Source organism: Montipora capricornis, chromosome 10, assembly GCF_036669925.1.
Source record: "Montipora capricornis isolate CH-2021 chromosome 10, ASM3666992v2, whole genome shotgun sequence".
Taxonomy (NCBI): Eukaryota; Metazoa; Cnidaria; class Anthozoa; order Scleractinia; family Acroporidae; genus Montipora; species Montipora capricornis.
In genome coordinates this window covers 41,331,264-41,353,763 of record NC_090892.1, presented here as the reverse complement: position 1 = coordinate 41,353,763, position 22,500 = coordinate 41,331,264, and the positions used below count along the sequence as shown (strand labels likewise).

The 22,500-nt window shown below is 39.2% G+C and overlaps 2 protein-coding genes across 3 annotated transcripts in view; both read right to left on the bottom strand.

Annotated features, from left to right (window-relative positions):
* Positions 1–6,877, bottom strand: part of LOC138019178 (uncharacterized) — an 8,282-nt gene extending 1,405 nt beyond the window's left edge. The window contains exons 1-2 of the mRNA XM_068865874.1: positions 6,722–6,877; positions 1–354 (exon numbers count right to left, since the gene is read on the bottom strand). The exon at positions 1–354 is cut by the window's left edge and continues 1,405 nt beyond it. Coding sequence (XP_068721975.1) covers positions 1–354; positions 6,722–6,737 — 370 coding nt within the window. The 5' untranslated portion in view covers positions 6,738–6,877. The remainder of the gene's footprint in view (positions 355–6,721) is intronic.
* Positions 6,878–14,886: 8,009 nt separating this feature from the next.
* The window catches only part of LOC138021773 (uncharacterized), an 18,583-nt gene continuing 10,969 nt past the window's right edge, over positions 14,887–22,500 (bottom strand). For both annotated transcript variants that reach the window (XM_068868772.1, XM_068868773.1), the window contains exons 2-3: positions 16,929–17,075; positions 14,887–16,704 (exon numbers count right to left, since the gene is read on the bottom strand). In XM_068868772.1, the coding sequence (XP_068724873.1) occupies positions 16,172–16,704; positions 16,929–17,075 (680 nt within the window). In that variant the 3' untranslated portion in view covers positions 14,887–16,171. The remainder of the gene's footprint in view (positions 16,705–16,928; positions 17,076–22,500) is intronic.

Here is a 22,500-nt window from a genome sequence, read left to right as displayed (position 1 = left end):
GCTCACCCAGTGTCGCCCTTGCTCTAGCCTCTGCTCCTATGACGCTACCTTCCTCTACTAAAGCTTCCAAATCGACTCCCACGTACGCCACTGCATCAGCTCCTAGAATCCTAGCGGCAACTTCAATACTCTTGGTAAACGTCACTTCGTAAAAGTGGCACTCTGCCCCTGCACCAATCGTGGCTCCCCAGTCAGTAACCTTCATTCCAGCTTGAGCCCGCGCTGCTATAACACTGCGGTCGAGATCACCGTCGACGCGAGCTCCAGCTTTGAATGTGTCGCCCTCCCTCTTGGCGTATGTTCGGTTGAACGTCTTTTGGTGTCCTTTGGTCGCGTACTCTGCCATGCTCTTTACTTTAAAGGAAATAAAATGAACACATCACTTAAACATAGCAGACATTCCAACCCGAGAGATTTCCGATTTCATGCCTGATCTCCCGCTCTCCCCATTCTTCTTAAATTCTGCCGATTTCCCTTTAAATTCAAGCAAGAGCTTCGACAGGTTATTTTAAGCCATTGCTCATAATGTTAAAAGCTTAGAAAAGCTCAAAATAATCACCTAACGGCGTACAACAATACCTAAGACGTTGCTTGCTGCATAAATATCAATTAATGTTTGTATGAGTTGGAAAATTTGAAGGCCTACTCTGGGACCTAAAGTCGCCTTAAGTCGCCCTAAGTCAACTTAAGTCCACAAACACAACACACCTTAAAGTCAACTTAAAACAGTCGAGAATGAGTCAGTTAAGTGGTGGCAGATCAAGGGAGGCATCTTAACGTAATTGTCTCTTGGTTGATTAAAGAAAAAGAAAAGAATAATGGGTGGGGCAGGGGGTTGCCTCCCGATTCCCATTTGAAAGGTCTTGATGGGCCTGGAGAACTCCTGCCATAACACATACGACAGGCCAGAACACACAAGAGGACATGCAGCAGAGGCACATGTAAGTGTTTGCAGGAATCATGTAAATCCTTATTAAAGATCTGTGACAAGCCTTCTTTTTCAGCTTTGCCTCGCAACATGTAGCTCTGATGGAGACACCACAAGCAAGATTCTAGTCCCCACACATTTTATTTTTGGCAAGATATTATGCCATTTGCTTGTTACAAAAACAAGTATTAAACATGAAATTCCCATAAAAATAGGGGCACCCAACGAGAATATAGTTCAAAACCACTTAAACATAGCATTGTCAAACGTATTTTAGTATTTAAACGGTAGATATAGGCATATTTGTATCCCCTAAAATTTTTTCATCTGTTCGGATTTCCTAGCTGAAAGTGTAGTGATCCGAAAATTATAGAGATCAAAAGTTACCTTTTAAAAAATTTTAGCCAGAAAAGAGGCTCCCGAAAATTCTAGGTGACCTTTTTAGAGTAAAAATCCGTTAAAAATGAGCAATTATACCATTTTTCAGATGTTCGAAAATCCTATAGGAGAGGCAGGCAAGCAAGAAGATTTACAAGAAATGTTCTGAAAATTCTAGATCTCAAATCGTCTTCCGAACAGATATTTTCCGAAAATTGACGCTGGGTGCCCGTGATAAAAATAGTCCAGTCTTAAGCTAGTAACTCCTCACCTTTGTGAGTAGCAGTGATGTTATGCCTCAAAATATTTTTGCAACTTTAAAAAACAAATATAACGGAAGAAATAACCAAACAAATTTAAGATCAGTAACAAGAATTGAAATTATTTACTTTAGATGTAAAGATGTATAGGGTAAGGTTGAGAAGTCTTACTCGAGTTCTAGATGGCGATGCTCTTCACAAGAACACAGTCATGATTAATTATAGTCAAGCAGAAGGGAATAACCAACCTTTATCTGTTATTCCGCCACACAAAATTCCAAATCTTGATCCCATATTTTGTAACCAAACGCATGCACGATGTGTATAATTACACTGCAATTCAGAGGTAACCTGCTCTAATTTGCTCATTGTACAGGGTTCATGCGTACATTGTAACTTGGTAGATGAACTCACGGCCAAAGCTCAAAGAAATTCTTTTAAATTTATGTGCTAGGCAAGTATGAAAGCAGACATCCCCATAAATTCACTTGTAGGGCAAGTGTTGGATGTACGTGCTGGGTGTATATTTTTCATATCTGATGCTACCACTAAAGCTCACAATATCCTTCCTTTAAAACCTCATGGTACGTGTGCTGATAAATCGCGTAGAAATGCCTCATCATGTAATTTTGAGCCTTGAGTTTTGCATTTACCGCTGGAGGAAAGGCTACCAATTCTGAGAATGTTATGGTCACGTGACTTGAATCAAACTCACGCGAGTCTACAAATAGAGACATGGACAGCTAGACATGGACACCAGCTAGGAGAATCAAATTGGCGGACAAAAGATTGACGATTGACGAGGAGCCTATTAAGTGTCAACAATGACTAAGGAAAAGAAGTTTCGTTGAGAAAGACCTTAGCATACGGTACTTGTTACGTTACATTGGAGTGTTCTACCTAACTGAAGAAAGAGAAGAACATTTATTGGTTGGGTTCCCGAAAAGGAACAACCATTGTTTGATGCCATTGGAACGGTGTAATAGTTACCAAACTTTCGCTCAGAAATTGACAGTGCAAGCTGCTGGAATCTTGCAGATATGTTTACTAAGATAACAATTATTTGCTCTCATTTGTGAAATAGTTTGAGCTTAAATAGTTTGACTTCCTTGTTGTTTCTTTTTGTTTTCATTATGAATTTCCTACAACAGTCTCATTTAAATTATGACTTCTTTTGATGGATAAATAAATAAATAAGTTCTGTAGCTATCAGAAAAAAAAACTTGCAATACTCTGTAAATTTAACTGAGTGTACATCTGAGACGAATAATTGTGTGAGTACAACTTCAGAGCTGAACAACAGAGAATTGATAATCTACAGAGTTTATTTCTGTTGTAAAGGTCACGAGTGCCAGCGGGAGCCCTGCCAAATTGTGTTGCTTTATATTCACCAGCCAGTGCGGTGCATATAAATGAATACTATTATTTCTATAGGAAACCACTCTTTGTTCATCTCCAAAATTCCGCTAATTATTTATTACGGTTGGTTTTATTTCAGCCCAGCATTTTATAGCTCTTGTGGCATTCAGACATAGACATTTGACACTGTCATATAACAATTAAAAACTGTGAAATAAATAGAGGCTATTATATGGCCGCGTGAAGATACGAAATTTCTCTTCTTTTCAACACGAGAAGAGAAATTTCGTATCTCCAAGCGGCCATTTAATATTCTATTTATTATATAAACACCAATGAAATACTAAATCATCCCACGAAAGGCATCGAAACGTACGGGGGCGGTTTTCGTATGTAACTATAGCAACAATGATCTTTTCACGTGTGAAAATAACATGTTATCTTCAAGTGTGAAGATATCATGTCTTCGCGCGAAATAATAATTATTTCACAGTCGTTGTTGTTTGTTTTTTATTTTGGAGAAAAATATGGAGACTTTTGATCTGTTGATGTTCTGTGACTTGAGTAGAATGAGCAATTTGAGTTGTGTAAGGTTGCCTTACGTCACCTATTTCTTTTAGAAAACTCGCGACGAGAAAAAGGAAAACAACTTGTTAACTCTAATTATCAAAATGTAAATTCTCTTTGCTCGCGCCATCACTACGTCAACAGCTCGTGCTAGTTCTGTTTCCATCGAGTCATAGAAACACGATTTTTAACCAATCAGCGCGCGTATTTTCTTAGGATTGTTTTCTAAAATAACATAAATATCTTGTGCAAACGTGCCGAAATATGGAACCTCAAACTTACCATACATGTCTTTGTAAAATTTGGAAAGTAATACACGAGTTTGCATCAATTTTTTAAATGAAACTTTGCAGAGACGCTAAATTTGGTAGGATACACGAAAAATTGTAATTTTGGCCAGAATTTTTAAGGAAATTACATGATGCATTATTACAGGTGTATCATGACAATTTATTGTAGTTCGTTGATGTTTAGTCTCTAGCTGGTCGTGGAAACTAATTTCTTAGTTTTTCGTTGCTACTAGCAATAATCAGATTAATGGGGTGCGTTCGAAAGCAAAGGTCCGAATATTGGTTTACGGGTAAGTTGTTCAGTTGGTATTTCAAGAGCAGCGAGATCCAACAGCTTTGTCGTCGACCTTCATTTGCATATGACAAGGTCAATCAGTGTCGGTAATCGAAGTTGAATTAAATTTTATTTTCGTCATTGAAAAACGCTTGCGATGCACAAAAATGCTTCGGAAATTAAAGATAATTTGATGTTAAACTATTAAAAGGGCAGCCAGATTTGTAAACAACTTTGTAGCGCAAGGAACACATTACAAACTTCATGGGGATCATACTTGGGATGGCAAGCCATTATAAAGTTAATCAATTTTATAGCGTGAGCAAACCAACATGAAACGGAATGGGAAGGACATCTTCAGAATGCGGTAAATCCAATCTAAATCATGATTCGCTCCGACGACGCTCGAAACGTCTGCTTTCGAATCTCTGAGGTGGCCATAGACCTCTTTACAGTTGTGTGCTTACTTACCTGGCCCTTAAATGAAAGTGAGGCTGGTGTTGACCTTATTATGCATGATACAGATCTTCCTTTTCTTATGTTAATGATCTTGTTGTTATGCTAATTAGTAATAATTTGCATAAGAAAAGCAGTGACAACAACATTAACACAAGAAAAGGAGGGAGATCTGTTTCAAAACAAGGTCAACTCCAGCCTCACTTTCAGTCATAGGCCCGGTAACTAAGCATACAATGGACCATTCGATAAAACCAACTTATCTTGTAATAGTCTCCACCGACGTAGCTCCACAGTTTCTACCCCCTTTAAATCATAAATAACTTGCCTGAGTAAAATCGAGTCCCTCGTGGGCGTACGCACGAACTTGCACGCAATAGTTATCCAAAAAAAAAAAAAAACACTGCAGAGCTTTATGGTATGACCTCGTTAACACCCTCAGTCATGTTTGTCATCTAAATTACACTAGTTTACCTACAAAAGACGAGATCTACGGGACTGCGGACCGCGATGATGACAGTCCATTTGACTCTTTGTTTTCATTCTGATCCATCCACTACGGGACTGCGGACGGCGGTGGCATTCTATTTTAAGCACAGGAAGCGCAAGCTCACTGTATGAACATTAGAAATATACCGGCAGCAAGCAACCAATCTCTGTCACGAATCAGTAGGTGTTACAAAGTTTAGATTAATAAAGGTTTTGTATCGGAAAGCAATGAATCTGCTTAAAATGATAGAAATTGGACTGTTTGCTGAATTAAATCGAATTAGCTTGATGATGTGTGCTGTTCTTTGCCATCTGATGCGATACCGGCAAGTTATCGCTGTTCGGGTTGGACAATCGACAAATTAAACTATAAAATAAAATATCGAGTACTATCGACTTTTCGACTACGTTTTCGATGATCGACTTTGATCGACATGTGACGTCCTGATGAGTGGATGAGTGGATGCGTGCGCGTGTTCCATGATTTATTTTTGTAAGTGGAGTAATACACCGATCAAATTTATCAAAACTCCAACGTCTCCCTCCCGGGCAAACCCCGGGCATTTGACAACGTTCTGTGCCCGAGTGGGGAATTTGACCTTTGCCTGCGTGTGGCGGGGAAAATTGAACCCGGAAAGTCAGGTTTCAAATGATTTCTCTTTTCAGGCGCCGAAGTCGCTAACAGCCATAAAACATGTGTTTGGACGAGAGGGAAGAGTTTAAAGGAAAAGATACAGCATTTGTGAGCGATTGGCTTACAAAAAAGATCTTCAAAAGTTGAGGAACAGACAGACAACACTATTTGCGCCCGAGGGGACGGGAATTTGAACGATTCAATCTTCAAAAGTTCAAATGCCCATGGTTTGCCCGGGAGGGGGATGTCGAGTTGATCGGTGCATAACTATCGTATTGTAAGTCGTATAAGTATAAGGCCGTGTAAGTAACGTAAGTAATTGTATTAAAGTAGTGCGTTGTGATGAAATAAATAAATTTGTTAGAAGTAAAAAAAAAGCTGGGGTGGAATGATCGAATCGAACTTTGCAACTACGAACGGCTGACGGGTAATAAAAAATTATATTGTAAAATAAACGCAATGTCCGACTCAAAAATCCAACTCGAAATCCAACTCGAGATCCTAACTCGACAATTACTTTCTCTCTTGCACCGCGTACTTTGACTTTAATAAATCAAACGTTCAAGTCACATGGAGTTTAGCCGTACTTGGACCTACAAAGGGAACCGACATTGAACTTCTTAAACACTCATTTCAGCGGATGGGGCGATTTCAAGTTCAGCTCGACTTCATTTGTAGTTTAGTCAGGTTTCCAAATAACATGATAATTTCTCAGCACCAACGCAAATCTCGAATTTCGTGCGTGACAAAAACAGAATAGCCAATTTTGTAGGGGAAGAATATCTATATCAACTTGGACTTTGGAGTCTTTCTAACATCAAACCACTAACGACCACTAACACTTCTGACGATCGCAATGAGTATTTAATGGAAAGTCGAGAATCTGTAGTGTTTCACTGTAAATCGGCAATAGAAAGTCTGGATGTACTTCAAATCTTATACCCTGTCGCGTGCCGACGCTTATTTCAAAACTTCAAGTCGCTATCGGAAATGGAAACAGAGTCGGCCTTGGTTGAGATTTCCTTTGTTCAGCGTTCAGATGTTATAACTCCTCATAAGCATTTGATAATAGAGAAAGCAACTTACCCTGTAAGGAATCCATCTTGTTGTTGTGCAAAGAGATTGAGACGGTTGCTTGTCGGTGTCCCTCGTTGTACTGTCAAATTACACGTGTCGCGGGTTTATTTTGTGCAGACTAGAATTGCCCTACGCAGAGGACTTTGAACTTTTCGCGTATAGCTATTGTTAATCTATTGTTAACAAGTCTTGAAGTAATCATTAAAGGCCATTTTGAATAATTCTCATGAGCGGCGAAAACAATAACTTGCTAATCCAACGGGGAAAATCAAAAATTGCCAAATATTGCACTCGCGGAAAGTTTAAATCTTCGTCAATAGCGAAGGAATGAAGAATTTCCCCGGAGAGGATAGGAGTTACATTTGTCACGCTCCTAACAGTCACGCAAGACGGTTAGCCTGGTAAGGACAATGAATTTCCCTTACGCCTTGACTTTGCAAATCCGCGGCATTCGATCTCGAGATGTATAGAGAAACGTAATGCGTACGTGCAGATTTTATTTCGCTGCCTCACCGCGCAGCGAATCAGTTTTACAATTTCGCTTAAGGCGAAAAGTTTAAATCGCGCTCTGCATATAGTTCAATATTGAATACGCACAAATTCGGCACCTATCAATGTTAAGGCCCAGGGAGGGGGGGGCCGGGCTAACCACGGGAGTTTAATCGTGAGGTCTGTCCCCAGGGTAGAGATTTTGATCATACGGTGACGTCCCCAGGCTAGCAATTTTGATCGTACAAAGGACATTTTACAACCTTCACTTGCCGCCGGGTGGACATTTTGACCAATTATTTTGTCCCAGGAGTGAGGAAATTGAATTTTTTTAAATGAAAATGTCAAAATCACCACCTCATACCCGTCCCCCTTCCTGGGGCTTAACATTGATAGGTGCATTACCAAAACAGGTGAACGAGGCACCGAGAACGGGAGTGTGGGAACGAGTGTACAGCGGTAATATAACCAGCCGGATAATTTAAAATGACAGACAAAAAGAAAAGGAAAACAATATCGTATAAACTCTTGTTTTTAGGCCATAGCAGCTTGGTTAAGAAAATAACACAAACAGCGGTGATAAACATTGTATTCCAACGCATTTTTATAAAACTTACGTTTCGTATGCTAGTCAACACACATTTTCAAAAGTGACCGTTACAATTTTTTGAAAACTATATATATATCGCAAACAATAGGGGTCCAGACCTATCGGTATCATCACATGCTACCCCCAATCGGCCAGGCCACAGTCGTTCCCAAATAGAATTTCAAGCCTTTCTCATATCTCCTCACTTTGTCCTTGAGCTGTCATATCAATATTTAACAATAGCTACACGCAATATGATATCGAGATAACGAGGACAAGTGACATAACATATGACGATCTTTGAACGTGGGTCGTCCGCAGTCTTCGCATCAGGGCAGCCTCAGCTGACAAACCAGGTAAGCCGCATGAGCAGATTAATAACCTGTGGCCTGGTCGCTTTGTAAAGGACAAAATATTTGAAGAAACGAGCAAGCAAGCTAATATTCCACAATAATACTAAGGATGATCGCGGAAAAGCGACTGCGTGAAACTGGGCATGTTTCTAGATGACATGTTGTCACATATCAGAAGAGAAACAGTCTTCATTCTCAGTCTGCGTTTAGTACCTAGTATGCGTTCTGTAATTCTGTGAGAGTAAAGAATAGTCAGTCGTTTCTCAACCGTTTTCTTGAAACGACACTAATTGGAGGTTAGGTAAGGACGAGCTAGTCCTTATAAGGGCTGCGATACAACATGTCTTTTATCTGTGTAACCAACGCCCGTGTATAAAAAAGGGGAGAGATCTGTGTTAAGAAGGGAGTGACCACGGCGTCAAGAAACCAACATTATTAAAATTTATTATCAACCTATTTGTGTGAATAAATTAGGAAATTAAATTGTCCAATGTCTTCAAGCAAGCGGCTTTCAGTTTTTATTTAAACGGCACTTGAAGCACTTTCAGGTTCATACCAATCATCGTGTAATACACAAGGCTATTGCAATACCGTAAACTACCGAAAGTAACGATTCCCCCTCCCCCCCCCCCCCCTCGCCCCCGAAAAAGGCGACCCTCAAAAGTAACGGCAATAAATCCCGAAAGTAGCGACCCTGCGAGACCACCCCAACCCCTCTCCGAAAATGGTGAGACTCAGGTTCAATAGTGTATTTATTTTTCCAATCAATAGTCAGGTGAAAGTTACGTACAGTAACTTGATTCAAGGCAATCTACTGTAAGGAATGGTATCGATCGCTTATGCCACGAAGCGCTCTGAAATGTCAATTCGTGCTTCATCAGTAAATATTGGGCCGTGCTAAAATTGGGAAAAGCCGAGATCATTCTCATCAATTTCAACTGGAGCGTATTAAAAGAAACGTTTCTTAAAATTTGAATTGAAAACTCGACCATCGCACTAAGATGTTGTTACAGAAGACTAACCCTTTATCTTACAAAAACGAGTTCTTCGTTAATGTTCTCATGCTATTTCTTTGTTTGTCTTCGCTAATGTTTTACCCTCAATATGCCTTATTTTCAAACAGTATGTTCTCTTTTGCATGACACATCTATCAATTGTGCTCCTCAGAATATCTGTGATCTTTTCATCTGTTCATCCGACGTTCATTCATGTAACACTAGATTTTCTGATGTTGGTAACTTATGGGTTGTTAAGGAAAAAATGATGATAATGATGATGATGGTGTTGTAATCATGTGGTGCATGGACGCCGGTTTATGCTACCCTGTCGCCACTCCTCTGTACGCCCTGATAATCCGGTTGATGGAAGTCCATACAAAACGCTCCGCCCGAAAAATGTTTGTATCCCTTTAAAGGTAACTCCTCCAGCGTAAGACCATGGACTAAAATGTCTTGATTCCTTCAGAAGTATTCGACTTAATTCGCTTTCCATTTTTGGAACTAAGCTATGGAATTGCCTGAAGCCTGACTTGCACAAACTAAGGAAAAAAACTTAATTCATTTTTACTTGTGGTGCTTGGTGATGAGAATGATTATTTTGAGGTCTCAATGTTAATCTTAAAAATTACTGGTTATCATTTATCACACCCTAGCTATTATTATTACTTCCTTGTGTTTCATGTCAGCTTCTTACAGGTTCTTGCCCTATGTAAATGCTAGCTATCTGTGAATGTATGTGTATACCTATTTATTTACCTGTCTTACTATCAATCTAATTTTTTAAATGTGATTGTAAGTTATACAGCCCTCCTCGATTTGGTTTGCTTTATGCGGGCTGTGTATTTCTTCAATTTGCTAAATTGAACATTGAAATAAAATGATGATGATGATGATGGTGGTGGTGGTGGTGGTGATGATGTGATCATGTGGTGCATGGACGCCGGTACGAATCGAGAGCCTACATTGACGAATCGTACCTGTTCGTGTACGTTGGTCACGGATACTGGATGGAGTTGTCCCGGGGGTATAGGTAAACACGCGGCCCTTAAGCAGTGAGCGATTAGATTTCAAATGTTCCATCTCTGGAACTATGAGTAATATTGTTGCAATTTTGCTGCGTTTTTGGTCAAAAAGGTTCTAACATTAGGACTAAGCATCAACGCTGATTCTTATATTGTATTAATTAATTAAATTTAAATGAAAAGAAAAAACAGCAGTTTAACGTCAATATATATATTTTTTTCTGTTTATTTATTTATTTATTTATTTATTTACACCGTTACATAGCATTTCCAAAAAAAGATAAATTACAGGCATTGCTAGAAGATGCAACACACACTTACACACGCACAACCACAAACTAAGGCTAAGCAAAGTTTATAACACTAAATTCTAAAGGAACCGGGCATGACAAACAGAAAATGCATTTCGCAACGGATACTCCTTCAAAATTTAAGCGTCAGAGGATTGAATAACCACTTTTGATTAAAACTGTCTAGAGAAGCATTCTTCTGAGCGAAATTCAGTTTGGTATTTTTGCTTTAACTTAACCTTAAAAAATTGTATATTTGGTTTTACGTTATTTCATCTACAATAATAAATAATAGATTTCCCTAGTATAATACAGTAATTAAAAAAAACATTATTATTGCCACTGATGCCTACAATTACAACTTGCGAGGTTAAATTAGTATTACAATTCGTACATTTCTTCCAACATAACTCAAAGTCTTTCCAAAATATGAGAGAGAACGAGCAACTAAAAAATAAGTGCTCAAAATCTTCCTTAGTTAAATTACAAAACGTACATAAATCAGATTCCACTATACCCATTTTCTTTAAAAGTATGCTAGTACAGGTTATATAATTAAGTACTTTAAATTGAAAATCGCGTAACAAAGTTTCTAAACAAACTAATTTCGGCAAACTATAGACCCTGGTCAAATTAGTAACATCTATATTAAACTCACTTTGCAATTTATTTGCACCATTTGGTAAAGTAGCTTTTAGCCGAATAAGAAATCTGTAGTACCCTCTACTTTTGGCTTACGTGGCATCAAAAAAAGTATTGTTATCATAGAAACCCAACGCGTTCCTTAGTCTGACATCATCTTCCTTCCCTCTTAACGAAACAGGTATGGCCGAACTTTAGACCAGCCCACACCAAAAAGTTACAATTCAATTTGAAATCAGTCCGTATGAGATCCAAAGACTCTGCATTGCTAAGATGCAATCTTAACTGACGGATAGAAATGAATTTTTTTTCAAAAAAACCTTCTATAAAAAACCGGTTTCCCATTAATTCTAATGTTCTTATTGTTCCAAACGATCGAGGTTGAGTCATCTTCTGTAGAAAAAGCATTCCTAAATTCTGCCCTAAACAAAACTGAATCAACTCTGCATAAAATTTATTGGTTATGTTATACTCTCTAGTTGATGGCATTGTTCAGACCCAGACACCTTGGCTGGAAAGTGCTGTAGCTTTGTACTGGATTAAGGGTCAGGGGGATTACAAGCAGTTCGTTGCTAATCGTGTTAACAAGATCACACGCTGTCCAGACAACGAGTGGCGTCACATGCCAACCAAAGAAAATCCTGCCGACTTAGCTAGTAGGGGCGGTGACGTAACTGGCGATACTTTCTGGCGGTACAGACCTACTGTAGCTGGCTATGTAACCGGGACGACTGGCCACCAGAAAAGGTACTTGAGGCGACTGCAGAAGCGAGAGCAAGGCGATGGGTACCAGAGAACTCCTTCACGCTGCAGTCAAGAAGAATGATTTCTATGAACGCCTTGACAAGTGCAGCTACTGGGGAGCGATGAGGATTACCGCGTGTGTTTCACGCTTTGTGAAAAACACACGTAAGACCAAGATAGAAAGAGAATTTGGTCCTCTCACGACAAACTAACTTCAACACGTGACATTTTTCTGGTTGAGATCGCACTCAATCTTCACAAGAATGATGGCGGTGTGTTCGAATGTCGGGGAAGGATTCAAGGGCAGCACCCAGTGTATGTTTTAGACTCGCTTGTCTAAGCCGAGAAACTAGTCCTGCGTGCTCACAAAACTGTTCTACCCGGGAGAGTGGGGCTGACGATGGCCAAGGTTCGCGAACGTAAACGGTGTTGGATTGCTCGGCTGAGACGCCTGGCGAAAAAAGTAATCAAGCCCTTACGAAGCCCCATCTCCTGGAAATCTTCCCCCAACACGCACGCAGGGCACGTCTGCCTATCAAGTCATAGGACTGGACTATGCTGGCCCTTTAAGATATCGGATCTTATACAAAGAAAAGGCAAAGCGTACGCCTTACTCTATGAATGCAGTCTCACGCAAGGCATCTACCTGGACATGCTACCAAACCTTGACATGACAGACTGTCTCTCAAGCCTTAAACGCTTCATCCCTCGTAGAGGTAGACCGAAGAGGATTTACTCCGACAATGGGCAAACCTTTTTCAGGGGCACCCAACGAGAATATAGTTCAAAACCACTTAGACATAGCATTGTCAAACTTATTTTAGTATTTAAACGGTAGATATAGGCTTATTTTTATCCCCTAAACATTTTTCATCTGTTCGGATTTCCTAGCTGAAAGTCTAGTGATCCGAAAATTATAGGGATTAAAACTTACCTTTTCGAAAAGTTCAGCCAGAAAAAAGGCTCCCGAAAATGATAGGTGACCTTTTTAGGGTAAAAATCCGTTAAAAATGGGCAATTATACCATTTTTCAGATGTTCGAAAAATCCTAGGACAGGCAGGCAAGGAAGAAATTTTACAACAAATGTTCCGAAAATTCCAGATCTCAAATCGTCTTCCGAACAGATATTTTCCGAAAATTGACGTTGGGTGCCCCTGCTTTGTGCGAGCAGCTGCGTGTATGCGACAAGTAAGGAGAGATGAACGATTATAAGGGTTCTTGACCAGCAACTCCATCACCTGGCAATTCAATCTGAGTCGCGCGCCCTGGTGGGGAGGACAATTTGAGAGAATGATTGGATTGGTTAAAACGGCACTCAAAAAGACCATCGGTAACGGTAGTTCTCTTGGATGTTGAAGTAGCTCTCAACAACCACCCCCTCTGCTACCTTGATGAGTACCTTTAATTGCCGGTACTAACCCCAAATTCCATGCTGTTTATCAATACCAATACCTTGCTTGAACTTCAGCCACATCACATCGATGACTCAGACCTGCGTAAAAGGGAGAAACACCTTCACAAATGCTAAAAAGCCATGTGGAGACGGTGAAGTAGTACGAACATGCGTGGCGTGCGAGTACGTCACCGAATGTCGCATGGTCGAGAAAGCATAGTGCCAAAGGTTGGAGAAGTAGCTATCATACAATCGGAAGAGAAAAATCGAAATAAGTGGACCCTGGGAATAATCGAACTTGGTTTTCAGGTGACGTCATCAAAATTAAAAAATAAGGAATTATCAATCCTTTTGAGATTTTGGTTTAGTTTAATTACTTATTAGAACAGCTGAAGACTTATCTTTTTACAAATTTTCAGTTTGATTGGGTTTTTCCTCTTTTGATAAAGCAAGGCTGAATTTCTAAGCTTTTGCGTGACAAGATATTAAAATGGCGGCCGAGAATGCTGTCACCTAGGTTACAAAAAGTGATTTATCCGCTGAGATTTCGCAATCTAAACAGTCCTTGTATGAGAATAAGTACTCATGTAGATGTTTATGAGCCCTCAGAAGACGCCTACAGGCTTTTTATAGCAAAACTCGATGACATACGTTTTTGTGTTTGCTTCCGGCCGCCATATTTAAGCCCCTCCGAGGGACACAAACATGGCGTGTCCATACAAAGTCTTATAAATTTGAGTAAAACATTTCTCGAATATCTCCCGCACGAAACATCACGCAAACTTAAATCTTTGCGAGACTGTTTATTCTTGACTTTACATGTTGAATGGTTTCAGTGAAGGTGTGACAGTGAAAACCGACACTTGTCGGAAGAGACGGTATCGTGAGAGGGGCAAAACTCAGGGAAGGCAGGTCCATTCTCGTTCCCAGATACCATCGTTTCTCTTAGTCAGCGGGGAAACGATGGGATCTGGGAACGAGAATGCGGCGGCAGGTCTTACCTGTGAGCGACCCATACAGCACTTGTTCCTTCTGGAACTTATTTGTGACAGGAAGGCCACAGAACCTGTAACTCCCGCTGACACAAGTGTTGCCGAACCCCGTCCGAGAAGAGATGCAGCAGCGGCAGCGCGCGTGCGCATCAGTGAGATCACGGATGAAAACAACGGAGCATTCGAGAATGGAACTGTGTAGCCACTTTTTACTCATATAACTCTGATCGTATAACGTATTTGGTCAACATTTAACCAATTCTCCATTTAAGGATCTTTAATATTAGTTTTTCATCGTAACAAATCTCCTACGTACATACCTTTTCTTCGAAGAAGTATGGAGGGAGAGTGTCGGAGATTTTGTCGTTGCCATAGTAACGCTAGCGGTATTTGTTGTTCGCATGTACGTAATCGTTTGTCGCGTGACAAGCTAGTCCTTGCTCTCAAATTAGCTCTGTAATTGTGTGAGAGTAAAGAATGGTCAGTCATTTCTCAACCGTTATCTTGAAACGACACTAATTTGAAGTTATCCTAGTATGGCACCCATAAAAAGCCAACTGATTTTATTTCGCACGAGACCGAAAAGCATATATGCATGTACTTATCTAAACCAACAAACCCGATCATGAAATTTGGCCGATAAATAAAGAATCCACAATCATTTTCAAATGATTTATTATTTAATTGTATAAGTGCAATTCATTTCAATAAACCTCAAATGTGAGGGCTAGGCTGTATTCGGTAAATGTAAAAAAATATATATGTAAATGCGACCCAAACTAGCTACTTGCGCAAGCATGTAAAACAATCAAAACAAAACTGACGCAGAATTACAAGTGATAATCAACAAAAAAAAAAAGCTAAGAATCAAAGGCATGGCAAGAATGATAAGAACTGGCTACGGGGCAAGCGTGCAGAAAGTCGTTATTTGTGGACACGTCAGAAGAACATTTCTGTCCAAGGGGGAAAGGTGCAATGAGGTTAACCCTATGTGAAGCACCAACCCGTGAGACAAGGCCAGACCACAACACCGGGAACTACGTGCCCTACTCTTTTCGATAAATTTTTGGATTCTCTAACGTCTCCTGCTAACCATGTAATACTGAAAATGCAGGAGACGGGGCCTACGGTTTATAGTCCTTATCCGAGAAGACTTGAACGTCTAACCATTTGCAGATATAATTATTTATTACACTTAAAATGAGAATTTTATTCCGTAAAGCTCATTTGTACAAATCTGTACGCTTTATTTTGAAATGTGAAAAAAACCTATACAGCCAATCAGAATGGCGTACAGCTCTTTCACAAGTGAGCCAATCACTCGTGCATGTCGTGCAAATCGTAGTTTGTTATTGAATTAAATGAAATTTGCATTTGGTTCTATTGTTAGTGAGTTTTTGTCTCTAATTTGCGTTCAGAAAACTATTTCAATGAAAATTCTCGTCTTATGTGTAATAAACAGCTCACGACATAGAAAGTGTTTTGTACGGGGTTTTATTATTCCATTATTACGCCATTTTACCACATTTGGTAGAGAGAACGCGCAAAATATGAGACGGTAATACACTGTAGTGTCGCGGTTTGACCGGTTTAGAACAGAGCAAATACGCGGACGGAACGGGAGTTTTTCAATGAAAGAAAATGTTTTCAACACAATAGAAAGCCTGAGAATTTAGCTTGTCATCGCTTATCACTCGTCATTTCGTTTAAAACATACGCTGCACTTTCTATGACGTAAACTATATATAATTATATATATATGGAAGGTCGTTGCATAATTTGGCGCTACTAAGTATAAGTGTTCCTACCAAAATTTCGTTTTACCTTAGTATAGGTGGTCATGTATACCAATAAAACTAGTAAAAACCAGCAATTGTCAACCACGAATTACATTTCACAAAAGACATTTTTGACAATTCTGGAACAAAGTTAGTCTTACGTTGCGGTTACCATAACCAATTCTTGCCAACAAGTGCTGCAGACTCAACCGAAACGTTGTTGTCAAAGACGGATAAGCCAATCCTTTTTCCAACCGTCAACCCACAACCAAAGATTTTGAGTTCGAGGGCACCGCCCTCCACTTTAGCCGCGGCCGATGCTCCAAGACCAAAGTGGGCATGCAGGGGCCCAGCTTTGAACTCACTCAGTGTCGCCCTTGCTCTAGCCTCTGCTCCTATGAGGCTACCTTCCTCAACTAAAGCTTCCAAATCGACTCCCACGTACGCCACCGCATCAGCCCCTAGAATCCTAGCGGAAACTTCAATACGTTTGGTAAACGTCACTTGGTAAAAATGGCACTCTGCCCCTGCACCAATCGTGGCTCCCCAGTCAGTGACCTTCATTCCAGCTTGAGCCCGCGCTGCTATAACACTGCGGTCGAGATCACCGTCGACGCGAGCTCCAGCTTTGAATGTCTTGGCGTATCTTTGTCTGACCGTCTTTTGGTGTTCTTTGGTCGCGTACTCTGCCATGCTCTTTACTTTAAAGGAAATAAAATGAAAACATCACTTAAACATAGCAGACATTCCAACCCGAGAGATTTCCGATTTCATGCCTGATCTCCCGCTCTCCCCATTCTTCTTTAATTCTCCCGATTTCCCCTAAATTCAAGCAAGAGCTTCGACAGGCTATTGTAAACTATTGCTCATAATGTTAAAAGCAAAGAAAAGCTCAAAATAATCACCTAATGACGTATAACAATACCTAAGACGTCGCTTGCTGCTATAAGACTGCGGTCGAGATCACCGTCGACGCGAAATCCAGCTTTGAATGTGTCGTCCTCCCTCTTGGCGTATGTTCGTCTGACCGTCTTTTGGTGTCCTTTGGTCGCGTACTCTGCCATGCTCTTTACTTTAAAGGAAATAAAATGAACACCACTTAAACATAGGAGACATTCCAACCCGAGAGATTTCCGATTTCATGCCTGATCTCCCGCACTCCCCATTCTTCTTTAATTCTGCCGATTTCCCCTAAATTCAAGCAAGAGCTTCGACAGGCTATTTTCAACTATTGCTCATAATGTTAAAAGCAGAGAGCAGAGAGAAGCCCAAAATAATCACCTAATGACGTATAACAATACCTTAGACGTCGCTTGCTGCATATTTTTTTCTTTTATTATTATTACTTTTCTATTTGTATGTGATACGAGTTTATGAAAGTATCTAAATAAATAAATAAATAAGTATAAATTGAAAATAAAACTGAGATGAACAAGATTTACGAAGATTGAAACGGATTCGCAATATACACACTTCGATACTCGTCCCAGTTGAAAAATTTGTAACAAATATGAGATACAGATTTTGGGAGATTGAGTAAAGTTTGTCAGAAAGGTATGATTTAGACTAAGAGTATAAGCTATTTCTAGCTGATTGTATGAAAACCAGGTTGATGAGAATTTGGCCATTTGCACTGAAACTATGCCAAAAGACGGCTTAAATTGGCCTAATTGGCCCCAAAATAGAAGAAGAAAGAAAGAAAGAAAGAAAGAAAGAAAGAAGAAAGAAAGAGAGAAATCAAGAAAGAAAAAAGGCATGGCAAAAATGATTCAGTTGAGCTAATGTTTTAGGAGGAAAAAACATTAACATAATTCAACATACTCTCTGGAGGTCGCTGTACATTGTGATCACCTTTTCATAAAAGCAGGCATATATGCACTTCAATTAATGTTTGTACAAGTTGGAAAATTTGAAGGCCTACTCTGGGACCTAAAGTCGCCTTAAGTCTCCTTAAGTCAACTTAAGTCTACAAACACAACACATATCAAAGTTAGCTTAAAACAGTTGAGAATGAGTCCGTAAAGTAGTGGCAGATCAAGGGAGGCATCTTAACTTAATTGTCTCTTGGTTGATTTAAAAAAAAAAAAAAAAGAATAATGGGTGGAGCAGGGGGTTGCCTCCCGATACCCATTTGAAAGGTCCTGATGAGCCTGGCGAACTCCTGCCATAACACATAGGAAAGGCCAGAACACACAATAGGACATGCAGCAGAGGTACATGTAAGTGTTTGCAGGAATCATGAATGTCTTATTAAATATCTGTGACAAGCCTTTTTTTAGCCTTGCCTTGCAACATGTAGCTCTAATGGAGACACCACAGGCAAGATTGTAGTCTCTACACGTTTTATTTTTGGCAAGATATTATGCCATTTCCTTGTTACAAAAACAAGTTAAACATGAAAGCCCATAAAAATAGTTCAGTCTTAAGCTATTAATTCCTCACCTTTGTGAGTAGCAGTGATGTGATCCCTCAAAATATTTTTGCAACTTTAAATAGCAAATATAACGGAAGAAATAACCAAACAAATTTAAGCTCAGTAACAAAGAATTGAAATTTTTTTCTTTAGATGTAAAGATGTATAGGGTAAGGTTGAGAAGTCTTACTCGAGTTCTAGATGGAGATGCTCTTCACAAGAACACAGTCATGATTAATTATAGTCAAGCAGAAGGAATTAACCAACCTTTATCTGTTATTCCGCCACACAAACTTTCAAATCTTGATCCCATGTTTTGTAACCAAACGCATGCACGATGTGTATAATTGCACATCCATTAAACCCCAAAACTCAGAGGAAACCTGCTCTAATTTGCTCATTGTACAGGGTTCATGCGTACATTGTAACTTGGTAGATGAACTCACGGCCAAAGCTCAAAGAAATTCTTTTAAATTTATATTGCTGCAAATAGAGACATGCACAGCTGGAAATGGACTCCAGCTAGGGACAAAAGATTGTTGATAATGATAGAGGAGGAGCCTATTAAGTGTCAACAATGACTAAGGAAAAGAAGTTTCATTCAGAAAGACCTTGGCATACGGTACTCGTTACGTTACACTGGCGTGTTCTGCTTAACTGAAGAAAGAGAAGAACATTTATTGGTTGGGTTCCCAAAAAGGCACAACCATTGTTTGATTCCATTGGAACGGTGTATAATTTACCAAACTTTCGTGCAGAAATTGACAGTGCGAGCTGCAGGAATCTTGCAGATATGTTCATCATCATCATCATCGTCATTTATTTGCCTTTATATGTGTATAACAATTTTTTTTTAAAAAAAGCATACAGCAGGTTCTTAGGCGAGGAGACCTCAGGAAACCACCAGGCTTATAGGAGAGGCCACCTCGAGATCACAATATTAATCAAAATAAGGGCTGCGAAGGAGTGCGGCAGGAACTAACTCAGAAACTATTTTAATAAAAACTCTAGCACTTTGTTCTTAAACATAGGAAAGCTTGACAAATTGGTAATAGAGGCAGAAAGACAGTTCCAGAGCCTAGGTCCTTCGTAAAGAATTGTGAATTTCTTAATGTTCGTGCGACAGGAACGCACACGATAATTACCGGCTGTTCTTGTGTCATATTTATGGACTTGACTGTTTGTCATAAACAGATTGAAGAAAAGTGGAGGCAGCAGATTATTGTGGTAGCGGAACATGAATTTAGCAATATCGAGGGGATTGATTTGGAAGATGTCTAAAATTTTCAGTTTAGAAAAAAGAGGAGCAGTATGTGCTCCATATTCTGAATTTGTAACAGCTCGCACCACTCGCTTTTGTAGATAATAAATTCTATTTAAATTAGATACGTAAGTGGACGACCACGTAGAGTTACAATAAGTAATGTATGGATAAATTAATGTATAGTACAGCATGAGTTTGGTCTTACAGGATAATTAGAAACGCGTCCTGGATAAAATACCAACTGATTTAGCGATTTCTTTACAGACAAAGTTTATGTGATATTTCCAAGTAAGGTGTTTACTAAGATAACAATTATTTGCTCTCATTTGTGAAATAGTTTGAGCTTAAATAGTTTGACTTCCTTGTGGTTTCTGTTTGTTTTCATTATGAATTTTCTATAACAGTCTCATTTAAATTATGTCTTCTTTTGTTGATTAAATAAATAAATAAATAAATAAATAAGCTCTCTAGCTATCAGACAAAAAAACGTGCGATACACTGTAACTTTAATTATATTTAATAGTTATTTGCCAAAGACAAAGTGAGTAGTGCACATCTGAGACGAACAATTGTGTGAGTATAACTTCAGAGCTGAACAACAGAGAATTGATAATCTACGAAGTTTATTTCTGTTGTAAAGGTCACGAGTGCCAGCGGGAGCCCTGCCAAATTGTGTTGCTTTATATTCACCAGCCAGTGCGGTGCATATAAATTAATACTATTATTTCTATAGGAAACCACTCTTTGTTCATCTCCGCAATTCCGCTAATTATTTATTATGGTTGGTGTTATCCAGCCCAGCATTTTATAGCTCTTGCGACATTCAGACATAGACATTTGACACTGTCATATAACAATTAAAAACTGTGAAATAAATAGAGGATATTACATGGCCGCTTGGAGATACGAAATTTCTCTTCTTTTCAACACGAGAAGAGAAATTTCGTATCTCCAAGCGGCCATTTAATATTCTATTAATATATAAACACCAATGAAATACTAAATCATCCCACGAAAGGCATCGAAAGGGGCGATTTTCGTATGTAACTATAGCGACAATGATCTTTTCACGTGTGAAAATAACATGTTATGTTTTCGCGCGAAATAATAATTATTACTGGGTTGCCGTAGGCAATCCCAGTCTAGAAATGGAGGGCATTTGTTCGGTGTTTTTTTTTTTTTTTTCTTCCGTGTCGGTAAAAGTCTTGCCTGTCACTCCCCTGGTAAGTGGTATCTTTGTGCATAGAGCCTTCTGCGCGTATTTCCTTAGGATCGAGAGGGTAGTGGAACTGCGTAGATTTCTCTGGTGGACACAGTAGAATAATTAACTTAGCCTCCAATGGCGTCGAATGTCATGTAACGCGAATGGCGTTTTACTGGATCCTCAAACAAGTCAGTTGGATAAACTACGCAGGCGGTGAAAACCAACACCTGGAATCTCAAAAGCGACGAGTAATGGACTTCGACAACAATCTGTCGCCCGTCGAGCAGAAATCAAAGTGGGCTGCATTTCTAAAATAATATTTACCAAGCGTGCTGTTATGTAGAACACTGAAACCAAATGGAAAATTCTCTGGTAACTTATGGGTTCAACAAAGACAGAGAACGAATCGAACACCTTAAGTGGATCTGTGATCAACTCTGCACAGTCTTCAGGTAATGTGACAGCCAAGAATTATTTGAAAGAAAGCTTGTCGTCTATTTTGTGCTTCATTATGCAAGGAAACGGTTCTTCATGGAAACGGTTTGATCCTGAAATTTTAGTTTGTTGTAATATTGCGCACATTTGACACGATTGAGTTTTTTCTCTTCACGCACGCAATAATAGCAAATATGTTGTTTGTTTCAAAAAATTGTTCGCTGGAAAAGGAGGCCTTTATGAATTCATCATGTTTTATTATATGTGTGCTGGATAGTTTTTATGGCAATAGTAAAGCATTTTCTTGTTATTCAAGGAAAATGTTCTTCAGGAAAGGGTTTGAACCTGAAGTACATTGTAATTTGACACGATTGAGTTTCTTGTCTTCACGCACGCAATGAAATAGGAAGAGGTTTTCGCCACTAAGAGCAAATATCTTGTTTGTTTCAAAAAATTATTCGCTGGAAAAGGTGGCCTTTATGAATTCATCATGTTTTATAATAAGCGAGCTTAACTGGATAGTTTTTATGGCAATAGTAAAGCATTTTCGTGTCAAAATGAGGTTAGCGTTTTTGTGTTGTGCTAACTTAATTAAATATAAACATACATTCTGCCTCGTGAGTTTGTTATTCTCGTTAACCAGCAATGGAAAGTCATTGCAACGCGAATGACGTTTTAGTGCATCTTATGTTGTTTGTTTCAATAAAATGTTTCGCTGGAAAAGGATTCTGTGATATTTTCTGCCTTTGTGAATTATAATATCATGTTGTGTATTGAATTTTCGAGCTTAAGATTGAAACGTGATACGGGAGGATATTTTTAGTATAACTCTGTAAGCAGGAAAGGTCTCATGAAAATAAACAGGTCTGTTGGAAGCGTGCTTGAGTTTCAACAAAATGAGCCCCAAAATCAGCAAAAAATTATGACGCCGGTGAATAATAAAGTAGCTGCTATTTCCAAAATGATGGAATTAGCTGGTGATAAATAACCTCGTCTTGGAGAGTAAATTTTTGACTTTGCAGAAACAATGGTGGGCGATTGTGATCTTTGTTTTGACTTCACTCATTTATTGTCAAACTTTATAACACTTGACAGGAAAAGAAACTTACGGAAATCCGTTATCTTGCCATCATTTGACACAGATGCTTCACTGTTCGGCGAGTAAACATGCCGCGGTAACT